We start from the raw sequence: 13,781 nt of genomic DNA, 5'->3' as shown, positions 1-13,781 counted from the left end.
TCAACACATGGGGGAGGGCCTAGACCCTTCTCCAAATGATATGACAGACTTTGAAGATGCCCCATGGAAGGCCTCACCCTCCCTGGGGAGCAGAAAAGGGATGGGATAGTGGGTCAGTGGTGAGCAGGGGAGGAGGGGATGGAGAGGGAACTGGGATTGACATGTAAAACAAGCTTGTTTCTAATTTAAATTAAAAAAGTGAATTATCTTTTTTATACTTATTTATTTTTAGATATATTTATTCAGGACAGTATTGATAGAGGAAAAAGGGAACCACAATATTACAGGAAAAGGTGCATGTTTTTATAACGTTATATAGGAGTGATGTTGAATACAATGGGTATCTAGAGGGAAATATCTAGAATAGAGGCAACCAAAGATCACCTTTTAGTTTTAGGGGAGGAATAGATGGAAACTGAAGTAAACAGTTGCAAATCCAAAATCCAAATGTAGGAATCATAAAAGATTGATAAGAACTGTAGCTTAATCCACAAGCCAACTGAGTTTTATTTTTTTAGCTCCATTAAATTTATTTTTTCTCACAAATATTATAAATATAAATAGCATTATAGGAAAAACAAAATAAAGAAATTAAATGTTCATGATGTATTTTCATCATAGCCTATTAACATGACTGTAAACACAGAAAGCCACTTTGTGGTTAATGCAGAACATGATGGAAGCATGTTACCTAGTCATTGAGTACAACCTTGTTGGAAAAGTTCTATTAAGAATCAGTAAAGCTGGGCGTTGGTGGTGCATGCCTTTAATGTCAGCACTTGGGACACAGATGCAGGCGGATCTCTGTGAATTCGAGGCCAGCCTGGTCTACAGAGCGAGTTCCAGGACAACCTCCAAAGCAATACAAAGAAAGCCTGTCTTGAAAAGCCAAAAAAACCCAAAACAAACAAAAAGAATCAGTACTACTTGATAGTTGTTAAAGAATGAACAATCATGCTTTTTTGGGAGGGAGAGTTCCGAGACAAGGTTTCCCTGTGTTGCCCTGGCTGTCCTGGACCTTGCTCTGTAAACCAGACTGACTTTGAATTCACAGAAATCTTCCACCTCTGCCCCCCAAGTGCTGGGACTAAAAGTGTGCACCACCCCCACCTGGCTACATTTTAAAGTCTAATTTGTATTTGTTTGTTTGTTTGTTTTGTTTTTGAGACAGGGCTTCTCTGTGTAGCTGTGCTATCCTGGAACTCACTCTGTAGACCAGGCTAACCTCGAACTCAGAGATGAATGAATAGTTATCTAATGTAACTTTTTGTTGGTAGTATACATTCAGCATAAATTTGCATGATGCTGCTGTATCAAAGGCTTGAATATAGAATCCAGCCTTTTTTTTTCCCATGAAAGAGCAAACTTTCAAATGTATAACTGAACAGAAAATAGTTATGTGGCATGAGACACGTGCAGGTTGGGGTGGTACTACTGGAAGTCATTAATTGTACTAGAATTTGCAGTTGCAAAAGAGAGTAGGCATACTAGACAGACTAGACTACCATGCAGAGGCTCAGCTTTCTTTAGTATGGAGATCTGTATGTGACTTTAAACAGTTTAGAAATGGAACATGGTGGTTGTGAGTACCCAGAATTCTAGCCCATAGAGCAGAGGTAGGAAGAGCATGAGTTGGAAGCCAGCTCTGTCTATATTCAGGGCCAGCCTGGGCTATGTGATTCCCTGCCTCAAAACAACAGCAGCAAACAGAAGACAATTACAGTGCAGTTTTGTGCAAGATTGTTATGATAGTGGTTCAACTATCTTAAATCTCATAGTTGAAGAAACGTTCAAAATTTTGTAGATCATGAATCAAAGTACTTCAATATCTCCCCTCTTTCCCCCATGTTCCATGTGTGTAAAACATCTAAACTAGACTTCTGGTCTGTTTTTAGTAGTTCTTTAAAAGATGATCAGTTGATACTCCCATGTGTCCATGCATTTATATTCCTATGTTGGAAGGCAGAGGTGATATGAACAAACATGGCTGACTCTGTAGTTTCAAAGTTGAGTAGAATTGAAGCTAGCCTAGATTCCTCCAGTAATTCACAGGTGATTGTCAGTGCCATCATGTGAATTGTGAGGTCCCCACTAAGAACCAGTTCTAAAGTACTTTCTACAGTATTTTAATGTGCTAATGAGATGAGATGGTTTTGATAACGATTACTGTTTCCTGGCTCCAGAAAACAGTATACTTCTGCTTTTCTGCTTTTGATCTAGGAGGCAGTGGCAGCGGTGGCACTGCTGCTGCTTCTTTTGTTAAATGAACCATAGTTAGTAGTTCACATAAAAATGAAGTATTTTTTTCTTGAGAATTTTGTCAACAAATATGTATAAGGCAATAGTATACTAGAGGAGCAGTGTGATGGAGTAATCCTGAGTCTTAAAAGAAGTGTTCTAAAGTGGATCTTAGCTTAGGAGTTATGGCCAATAACGACAGATTGCTGTAGTTATTAGTTCAACTTGACATCGTCTTTGCTGCATATGTGTGATGCTGACTTTTAAGGCCTGCTATATATTTGTTTATATATATAAAATGCATCTTTTCATCTGTATAAAGCACCTATTTGCTGCCACATTATTCTGTAGTGTTCTAATACACTCTGATATTTTTGGGAGTGATTAAATTTAAAATATTAATATGCTTCAAAATGTTGGACATTTGATATACAATTACAAGTTGTATAGTTTGGTTATTTTTGGAGAAAGTAAGGTGATTTATGTTGGTAAAACAGAATTAAATCCAGTAAATAGTCCAATTTCTGAAGCAGTGTGTAATTTTAGAATCGTTCATTCATTAGGGGTAGATATGATCAAGATAAATTGTATAAGTGTATGAAATTATAAAAAAAGATATTCTAAAAATATTTGTTTGCTACTAAGCAACCTGAAGATGCAGTAGGAAAATTACGTATTTTCTGTGTAAAGTATTTTAAGTTTCTGAAATTACATTTTACATATCTGCACCACAGAGTAATTTATAAGAATGAACAAATTACTGCCAGTTTTCAGGCCTATTCTGTTTGTACATGTGGTAGGAATATGGTTCTTGTTTAAGTTGACTTGAGCTGAGAATCCTATGAGGATGCAGTTTAGGTGTAGAGGGAACTTGTTTAGCATATAAAGGCCTGGTTTGATCCCAGAACTGGAAAAATAAGTTGAGTTGTAATTCAAACTTATGATTAATAAATCATTGCTGTTCATTTTTATTCTCTTTGCTAAGGATTGATCACTGTTAAACACATGCCCTAGTCTCTGAATTGTAATTAATGTAGCAACTTATGAATGGCTAGTTGTTAATTGGAAATAGAAATATTGTTTAATTGGGCTGTGACTATATTTTCTAGCCATGCTTAGAAATTGAAAGAACAGCCAGGCATGGTAGCACATGCCTTTAGTTTCAGTGCTTAGGAGGTAGAGACAGGAGAATCTCTGAGTTCGAGGGCTGCCAGGTGTACAGAGTGGTCTTTAGGGCTACACAGAGAAACCATGTCTCAAAAAACAAAAACAAAACCCTAAAACAAACAAACCAAAAGAAGGATGAAAGCTCATCATACTCAAATGATTTAATAAGATGTATATAGTACCTTCTTTTTTGAAGATATTGCTTCATTCTTAGCTACCCACAAATGTGTGGGATTTTTTTCTTTCTTAATTTACAGCTTATTGTCTTTGATAGTGTGAGTTTATAAGTGGACCAAGCCTCATACTGAGACTATAGGTTTTAGGGCCCAACATACTATTCAGCTATTAATTACCATTTAGAACAAAAATGACTGAAATAGTATTTTCTTCTAAATGAGAGCTGTCTCAAGTAATTGAAAAATAACACTGGTTCAGAATGAAACTGGTGTAGCTGATCTGGAACTCCAACCTTAAATTTTTTTTTTTTTTTCCTGAGACAGGGTTTCTCTGTATTGTTTTGGAGGCTGTCCTGGAACTCACTCTGTAGACCAGGCTGGCCTCGAACTCACAGAGATCCACCTGCCTCTGCCTCCCGAGTGCTGGGATTAAAGGCCACCACCACCACCCAGCTGGCAATAATAGGTTTTAAGCTCAACTTTATGCTATCTTTTGACTATTTGGAAGTAAATATAGACTTTTCCCTCTTTGAAACTTTGTTTCTTCAGTAGCTCTAGACTCCAGTTTTTTACTTTCTTTTTTTGCCACTATTTTAACAGCAAGGTATACTGTTTACTTTCTGTGCTCTATTTTTAAATATCTGCTTGGTAGGCACTACTATACATTGCATTAAATATTTGAGTCCTTTGTCTCTAATCTTTTTCAGAGCAAAAAAAAAGAAAAGGAAGTGAAGTAGAGAGTTTAATCTCCATGTAATACTCTGTGTCTCCTAAAACTATATGTTGTATGAAAAACTGAGATTGTAGCTAAACCCTTTACCTGGCAAGTGCATTAAGGTGCATTTGTAGTGTTTTAATACTGACTCCTCCCATCCCCCCAAAATGGGCTATCTCCAAAACATGCATTTTTAAAAAAACTTTTCTACCTGGAATTTCTTCTGTTTTTCTTTTGTATTTATTTTTGACCGCTTAATGCATGTAAACAACATATATTGATCATAACCTCCTAATACACAGATATTATTTTAACTTTAATTTAGTATGTGTGAAATCACAGTAGGTCCAGTGTTTGCCTCAAGACCTAAAAATACCATCAGAAATGTGGGGTGACATCAGCTTTCAACACTCTAAACATACCAGGATTCCCCTGTGGTAACTGAAGAATTGCAGAAGAGGGTTAGTTGACATTTAACTGTGTGTGTCTTAATTAGGTGCTGAGGATTGAACCCAGAGCCTTGGCATATTAGGCAAGCTCCCTGCCATGGAGCCATACTCCCAGCCAATAAATGTGGATGGTGTTAGAAATACATACTTGCTGATTATTTTTAAAGGTTACTTGCACCCTCTCATCCCCATCCCCATTTTACTACCAGATCATGTTTTGCTAACTCTACAACTTTTTTTTAGGATTATAACTTTCAAGATTGAAAAATATCCTTTTTTTAAATTTTTTTAAGATTGAAAGATATTCTTATATATACTAGACCTCTGCTGTTTAAACCAGGGAGAAACAGTTTTTGGGAGAGCTTATTTTGTGATGCAAAAGAGATGGGTGAACTAAAAACCTGAGTGCCCCCTAACAGTGGTCTTAACACTTCCTGATCTAGCTGGGCGGTGGTGGCGCACGCCTTTAATCCCAGCAGGCAGGCGGATCTCTGAGTTCGAGGCCAGCCTGGTCTACAGGACAGTCTCCAAAGCAATACAGAGAAACCCTGTCTCGGAAAACCAAAAAGAAAAAAAAAAAAAGAAAAAAGAAAAAAACCACTTCCTGATCTAATTCCCCCTTATTATTTGGGACACTGCTCTACTATCTTGCAATGTTTTAGACTCATAATAACAACACCTACTTAATACACTTAATCCCCAGAAGAATGTAATGCCTTTCCTGCTTATAGATATAAGATGATTTAGAGTGTTCTAATATGAAAATGCTTAGGTCTAACTACTGTAGAGACCTTCTGAGGTAGTTGATTGCAGGAACTGCTAGGGTGTCCTGAGAAAGCTGTGTGATGTTCATGACTCAAGTACAGTGAATATTGCTGAACTGGTTCTGATTTTCCAAAATTCTTAACTTTGTTGTTCTTTGTATTTAACTCATTTAATTAACAGAAGGACTATACCCCACATAGGATAGACTTTCCTACATTATCCTGCTGTATGAACTCTGTTCCCATAGAAGTTTGCTTACTCTCCTGGGGGAGGTGGGAGTTATGCCTCTGTCTGCCCAATGAATACCAGGGGCAAAATGTTTGCTTTCCTTGCTATAGTGTAGTCACGGACATCATGAAACAGCCATAGACTTTCTGGCCCCTGAGCACACCTGGTGAAAATGATGAGAACTTCTCAGTATAGAGATGTTCTTATTTTGGAATACAGTTTTACTTTAAAGAGCTCTGCTTTGTGTGACTAATATACAAAATTGGCAAATATACAAAAAATATACAAAAGTTAATTTTTTATTTCCTAAAAGATAATTGGATACATAAACAAAAATACTAGTACTATGTAGTGTGTTATTTCTAACCAATAAACTACAAAATGTATGATCTCAGCAGTACACAGAAAAGATGGGAATGGAAATATATTCACAAGTCTCTTTTGATGTTTAATGGGATATCATATGAAGACTAAATGTAGGAAATTAAATATTGCATTGGAATTTTTTTTTCTGAGACAGGGTTTCTCTGTATTGTTTTGGAGGCTGTCCTGGAACTCACTCTGTAGACCAGGCTGGACTCCGAACTCACAGAGATCCACCTGCATCTGCCTCCCGAGTGTTGGGATTAAAGGCCTGCGCCACCAACGCCCGGCTTGCATTGGAAATTTTAAAGAAGCCACTAAAAAACAAAAGTAAACCCTAAAGGGGTACAGTTAACAGGAAAATCAAGCAGATAAAATGGAATCCGAAGAAATGTTCAGGGGCTGGAGACATGGGCGTGATTAAGAATGCTTTCTGCTTTCCCAGAAGACTTGAGTATGTTGTCCAACACTCTTGTTGGCTTGTTCACAGCTACCTGTAAGGCCCGCTCCAGGAGATCAGATACATCTGTGGCACCTGTTCTCTCTCTGTCTGTCTCTGTCTCTCTGTCTCTGTCTCTCTCTGTGTCTCTGTGTCTCTCTCTCTCTGTCTCTCTCTCTCTGTCTGTCTGTCTGTCTCTCTCTCTCTCTCTCTCTCTCTCTCTCTCTCTCTCTCTCTCTCTCTCTCTCTCTCTCTGTCTCTCTCTCTCATGGATGGGTCATATGGATGAAAATAGAATATATGAGGATGAATGTGAATCTCCAGAAAGGCTTCTGAGTGCTGATAGAGGATTAATGGTCTAGGGTCAGAGGGGAGGTGGAACATAGTGGTCCCTGCTACAAAGTCAGGTAGTTTGCTTCGGCTGGTGGTTTGTCATCTACCCCCAGAGCTGTATTAAAAGTGGCCTAACATACTCTTTTGTATTCAAAAAGTTATTGCCCATGTTAGAAGAAGCCAGCTTGTTTTTAGTGGACATTTTTACCAGGACTCAGGATTTCTCTTCCTCACTGCTTCCTGTTGTTCAATCCCACAGCGGTTAGCACCTCTCTCCCCTCCTCTTCTTCAGCACTCTAGGTGCCAAGGGTGAGGGGTTGGAATTTGTCTCTCACTTCTGGACTTGCATTATCCAAGATGTTGCATGATTAAGTGAATGGAATGGTCTTTGATACTTTCCTATGCTGTCTCAACATACTTGTTTTTTTTCTTCCCCTGAATTCAGAGACATGAAAAATGCTGTAATTGGAAACAATAAACAAAAAGCAAACCTCATTGTTTTAGGAGCTGTTCCAAGGTATGTTTACTGTCAATAACTTATTTTTCTTCCATTCATGCCAAGTTCCTAATGTTCTTCTTCAATTTTAAGATTCCCCCTTGCTTATCATATTCTTTCTTGTATTTTTTTTAAGTAAATGTTTTAAAATACAGAATCATCTCTAGGGAATCATATATACATAAATGCGTGTGTGTGTGTGTGTGTGTGTGTGTGTGTGTGTGTGTGTGTGTGTGTGTAGGGAGCATCAAGGTTCATAGAATAAGGGAAATGGTCATATGTGGTAGAGTTTGAAAATTTGGGGAGTAGTTCTTTGGCAAGGTGGGCTAAAACTGGAATTAGGAAGAAAAGAAAGCTTTCTTTTCACAAAGAACTTCACAAGGACTGAAAATTAGTAAGAGGCTCTCTTAGTACCACTGCTGAATTTAGGGTCCATTTCTACTTTGCATTTAAGATTCAGTAGAACTTGGCATTAGGCGTCTTCAGCTTCTGATGGGACCCACCAGGAAGTGGCAGATAACATGGGACATGGTGCTGTTTCTATAGAGCCCATTTGTTTACAACTTTCAGGCTTATTGTTTGTTAAATAAGACAGTTTCTTAGATTTTTGTCTCTCGGTGTTTTTTTCATTGAATTAGCAGATGATATAAATAGATATTACTAAAAATAAATCCAAGTAAGTCCAGACAATCATATTTTTTATTTGTAATTACTTTTTTGAGATCATAATATAATTATACCATTTTCACCTTCTCTTTCATCTCTCCAAACCTCTGTCTTGCTCTCTTTCTCTTGGGGTGTGTGTGTGTGTGTGTGTGTGTGTGTGTGTGTGTGTGTGTGTGTGTGTGTGTATAAATACAGCTTACTTAGTTTGTATAATGTTTCTTGTATACATTTTTTCAGGGATGACCATTGACTAACCAGTTGGCATGCTTTTTTTGGAGAAAGTTTACCCTGTTCTCAGGGTTCCTTACTTGCACTTCTTTATCTGGGTTGAGGCTGTCCATGTTTGCATGTCTATTGGTATTATCCATGTTTAGTGAGTAATGTGGTGAGACTTTATGTTGTAGATCTGACATCACTAGGAAACAGTCTCACAGCAACCTCCCTGCTCCTCTGCCTCTTACACTCTTTCTGCCTACTCTTCTGCAGTGTTTCCTGAGCCTTGGGTGAAGGAGTTGTGTTGTAAAAGTGTCAGTTGGGAGTGTGTTCTAAAACTCTTCCTTTTGATTTGTTTTATTATGTTGGATATATTTCCCACATTGCTTTGTCGCATTGATTACTTTTTGTTTTACAGTCTGTTTACCAAGTCCATTTTATTTTTTTAGATTGTTGTATTTGCTTCAACAAGAAACCTCAAGCACAGAGCTGAAAACTGAATGTGCAGTGGTGTTAGGGAGTCTTGCAATGGGCACAGAAAACAATGTCAAGTCTCTACTAGACTGCCATATTATCCCTGCCTTACTACAAGGTATGTAGGGAATCAGTTTCTCTATATTCTGTTTATAGCATTTTAAATATAAAGATGTGTCTCATACTGGGCTGTGGTGGCCCATGCCTTTGATCCCAGCACTCAGGAGATAGAGACAGATGGAACTCTAAGTTCGAGGACAGCCTGGTCCACAGAGTGAGTTCAGACATAGCCAGGGCTACACAGAAAAACCCTGTCTCAAAAAAACAAAACCAACCAAACAAAAATGTGCATCACATGTAATTTCTCTTAATAGGACTACTATCCCCAGACCTGAAGTTCATTGAAGCCTGCCTCCGGTGCCTACGAACAATCTTCACCAGTCCTGTCACTCCAGAGGAGCTACTATATACAGTGAGTTTGCGGTATTTTGAGGTCATAGTTTGATTTCTTTGTCAATCTATTTCTAATTTTCCTAGTGTCTCCTAATTCACCATAACTGTTAGATGCGGAAGTCTCAACAAGTATTTGACTTTCTGCTTATTGGGAATGTTAAATGTTCTTGGCTTTGTAAATGCGCAAATGACAGTTACACACTTTGAGAACTCTTGCATGCTGCCCTTTAATTAATTTGTTTGTTTAGTTATTGTTTTTTTTCAAGACAGGATTACTTTGTGTTACAGTTCTGGCTATGCTAGAACTCGTTCTGTGGACTAGGCTGGCCTGGAACTCACAAAGATCCACCTGCCTCTGCCTCCTGAGTGCTGGGATTAAAGGGGTGTGCCACCACTGCCCTGCCTCTTGCAGGGCATTTTGGTGTTGATTATATGTAAATTAAGGGAGGGCATTTTTCTAAATTATGAAGCATTTTGATTTTATGCCTTGGAGATTTTCTATCATAGAGACAGTAGAGATTCAAAACTGTTAGATGTCAGGGTAGCAGTGGGATGGGTGTGGGCAGCAGCAGAGCTGTTTGGTGTACTTAGCTGGCTGCATCATGTAGAAGTCGGCTGTGAGAACGGCTCAGGCACTAAGCAGACAGTTCAGTGAGGAAAGGTGGGCTTCCTGCTTTGGAATCCTACTTACTGGACAGTAATGGAGGCAGTCACATAACTTCTTTGTTTTCTTTATCATTTGTGAACTACAGGTACAGAATTCAGTTGACAGAGAGGGACACACGTGAGGAATGGGTTGGGGTTGTTGGAGGAGATTGGTAAATCAGAGAACAGTAGAGGAGAGATGTGGGGTAGAAGGGAACGGAGTCTCGGAATCTGCCTCCTGCTCAGCCTCTCTTCCCTCTACTCATTCTCAGCCTCTGGGCTTTTCTGGCTGTTTTGAGGTTTTAAGTTTTTTGTTTTGTTTTTAACTGCTCGTGCCAACACAATGGAGCATACTAACATGCAATTCTACTTTTAGGGAATTACAGCCTTCTGTTTCTCTGCTTAGCCCTTATATATCTTGGGCATTCTTTCTTCCTCACCTTCTGTTGTTGTCTGTAGACCAGCACAATATATTTAGTTAGACTAAAGACATTTAGGTCCTTACCCAGACGTACAGTAGCAGAATCGGTCACTGAGAACATCCCTTGGAAATTTGTGTGCACATTTGTACATGAGCATGGTTCTGGAACGTGGTCCACTTTTACTAGGAGCCAAGTTTCCTTTTTCTGTCTGGTTTAGAGCAGAAATAACCTTTTAGTTTGTGATTCCCTTTGCATTCATTACAAATTAAGGAGGTCTTGGAAAGCCTTGTAACAAGGTTATCTTTTCCTTTGCCACCATGTAAGTGTCATCAATAAGTAAACTAATGGGCTTTAGACTGTTTTTATGTGTATATATGTTTGTGGTGTGTGTGTGTGTGTGTGTGTGTGTGTGTGTGTGTGTGTGTGTGTGTGTGTGTGTGTGTGTTGGTGTCCTGGCCTGTTGTGGAGATCACCCTGCCTGCTTCCTGAGGCGGGATTACTGGTGGGCTGCTGTGCCCACCGGCTTCTGTGGGTCCTGGGGATCTGAACTCTGATTCTCATGCTTGCATGGCAGCTTGCACAGCAGTCACTCTACCCAGGGAGCCATTTCTCCAGCCCAGTAGTGGGTCTTATGTGAGAAGTTACTAATCATTCAAAGTGTCCTGTCTTGGGTACGTTGAAAATAGCTAACTAGTCATCATAACTGTTACTGGTGCTTATAATAACATCCCAAAACTCAAAATGTGAGATTATTTTGTACAGCACTTCTTCTGTATAAGACATTTAACATTGTGTTTCTATGTCACCCCATCACATTTTGGTTTCAGAACTGATTTCTTTCTACTCTTTACAATGATTCTGTTTTATAGCGAGAGTATTGGTTACTTACAGGAGAGCAATTAAGTTCCTTGTATTTTATTTTCAAGGGTGAATATGAAAATATCTTTCCTTACCCCATGATTGAGCAGTTCAGATGGCCGTGATGCTTTTATTTTGCTGTTCCTTAAAGAGACTTGGTTTAATACCATTAAGATGAGAAGCTTTGTTACGTACTTTCTTGTAGAAAGACTTTGTCACATATGCTTAGCCCCTAAGTTCCTCGTTGCTGTCTGCCCCTTCCATTCCATCCAGGATGCCACAGTGATACCGCACCTCATGGCGCTGCTGAGCAGGTCCCGCTACACCCAGGAGTATATCTGCCAGATCTTCTCACACTGTTGCAAAGTAAGAGCTAGAGTAATGTTCTACTGTAAACGTGAGTCTTCTTGTAACAAAGAGCTAATTGTTGAAGCCTGACACACACTTGGTTTGCTTTCTGGCTGTGATTGTTATACTTAGGGGTGAGTGTGCTGTTTAACATCTCAGCATTGTGTAGGTCTTTTTTACTTCAGCATACTGTTTGTTTCCTTACTGAGAGCTTTAACCTTTTCTCTTGAAGGAAGTGCTTGAAAGCATAACCCAGTTGCTGGTGGGGCAGCATGAAAAGGTCTCAGGGCAGTGTGGGAAGAGTGCAGAGCCAACAGTACCTCATGCCGCCCTCCAGAGTCCTCCATGTGCTCAGTGTCTGAAAAAATCCAACTTCTGTGCTTTTAAAAAGCTCCAGCCTATAATGAAAAGTGCTGTTCATTTTGCTTCATACATTGGGTAGTTTTTTAGGTAACCATAGGTGATTATTTATGTGAAGTCTTCGATAATTTCTAAATACTTCTAACTAGTTTGTTGCTTATATTCTGGTGATCCAGCCGGTGGCTGAGGACAGCATTACCCACCTTCTTATCATGTGTAACACAGATACTAGGTAAGGAACTTCCAACCTCAGAAAGGAAGGAGTAAATGAATACACCCGCAGGAGGAACATCACTCCTTGTGCTCTTAGCATATCTTCCCAAATAAAATGAGTTCACCTGGCTTCAGGAATGACATCTACATTATAATCTAATTATTTTAAATCCCATCCAGTCCCTAACTGATTATCACAGCCTAAAAGTGGTTTTTTTTTTTGATAAAAAATCCTTGAGATTTCTCTTCCTGATTGTTTTGACAGTGTGTAGGCCAACTCATAGAAAATGAAGCTTTGTTGACATTCATTTACTAACATTGAGTTGAAACTCACGAGATGTAAGTATTTATAGCAATAGAATGAGGTTTTAGAGCCATCCCTGTAAGTAGATTTTGGGCTTATGCACCAGAAGTTTCTCAGCCCCTGAAACTGCTCAGTGCTATCCCAGTTGTTACCCCAGAGGTCGGAGCCATCCCATCACTACTCCTTTACGGGGAGACTGTGCCATCCACCCTCTAAACACGCCTAACACAACCTCATCAGAGAAAAGCACCTTTACTAATCTTTTTTTTTCCTGATAGTTTAATATTCTTATTAAATGATCACATTTAAGTATTCTGAGATCTAACTAAACCTCAAGGAACATTATGAGCCCAAGTCAACAGTACTAACTCAAAATGCAACATCAGCTTTACCAACACAGAGTAGCCTTTGTTGCATCTTTGGAAACAAGTCCATATGGTCTTTATATTGTTCTTAATCACAAAAACTTTTTGCTTCCATGTTCCTTTCTTGCTATAGGCCCAAATAAATAAAATGTATAATAGAATTTTAAGACTCAATCATTGGCCCACTTAGCTAAAATTAGGTGGGATAGAAAGGACTTTACCCCAATAGATTAGTGTCAGCAGTAAGTCAATTCATATGCTTTGAGGAACAAGAAAAAGCAGATTTCTCAAGCACTGTGTTACAAACTAGTCATAATTACATTTTGGAGTGTTTCTGAGTTTTTAAAGTACAGACTAGTGACAGTAGATGCTAGAATTCTAATTTCTAAATTGTTGCTGTTTTGTAAGCAGTATTTCAGATTGCTGAGATTTCTTTGGTGTTTAAGACTGAAAGGGCTTATGTAATCACTGCCTGGTGGGCGTTGCCTCACTGCCTACCCACTAGATTCTTGCAGACATGAAAGAGACACTTGACAAAAACCCAAAGTGAGCCCTCTTCTCCATTTGGCTTTCCTTGTAGTTCTTTCCACAACCCTGTGCAGAGGCTTAGAGAGAAGGAAGACCTTGTTTGGTAACACCTTTTTGTTGCCATCTCTTGAGATTAAAAAGTAGGGTGTCTCAACAAATAGGAAACAATTCTCTACAGAGGATTACAGTATGCTGGATCTGTTCCCTGGAGTTTGTAAATGCAGCCTTTGTTAGTATGATTATTCAGAGATGGTTTGGACCTTAGAAATCAAGAGATTGGAAATCTAGTAATTATAGAGCATTCATCTAATAGAAGTAGGATAGAACAAATGAGAAAACGCATATGTATTAATATGATGTCTAAGATGCATTGTGAAGAGAATTTAAAGGGTTAGAGCAGTGTATTTAGTATTCCATTATTTGAATTAAAATGGAATAAAGCATACACATGCATTTGTTGTTATGTAGTTTGTTTTGTTCCGTTCTGGGTTTAGTTGTTTGTCTTACTGTATAACCTTGGCTGTTTTCTAATACTATGAAGAGGCCAGGCAGTGGTGGCGCAC

The 13,781-nt window shown here is 38.8% G+C and overlaps 1 protein-coding gene across 4 annotated transcripts in view; it reads left to right on the top strand.

Moving 5' to 3' along the window:
- Armc8 (armadillo repeat containing 8) overlaps window positions 1–13,781 on the top strand; it is an 85,376-nt gene that overhangs the window by 22,093 nt on the left and 49,502 nt on the right. For 3 of the 4 annotated variants that reach the window (XM_040740289.1, XM_040740287.1, XM_040740290.1), the window contains 4 exons: window positions 7,319–7,390; window positions 8,698–8,840; window positions 9,097–9,194; window positions 11,374–11,466. In XM_040740289.1, coding sequence (XP_040596223.1) covers window positions 7,323–7,390; window positions 8,698–8,840; window positions 9,097–9,194; window positions 11,374–11,466 — 402 coding nt within the window. In that variant the 5' untranslated portion in view covers window positions 7,319–7,322. The remainder of the gene's footprint in view (window positions 1–7,318; window positions 7,391–8,697; window positions 8,841–9,096; window positions 9,195–11,373; window positions 11,467–13,781) is intronic. The other variant, XM_040740288.1, reaches the window with a different exon arrangement.

Source organism: Mesocricetus auratus, unplaced genomic scaffold (genome assembly GCF_017639785.1).
Source record: "Mesocricetus auratus isolate SY011 unplaced genomic scaffold, BCM_Maur_2.0 Super-Scaffold_100691, whole genome shotgun sequence".
In the NCBI taxonomy this organism is placed as follows: Eukaryota; Metazoa; Chordata; class Mammalia; order Rodentia; family Cricetidae; genus Mesocricetus; species Mesocricetus auratus.
This window is presented reverse-complemented; position numbering and strand designations above follow the sequence as displayed.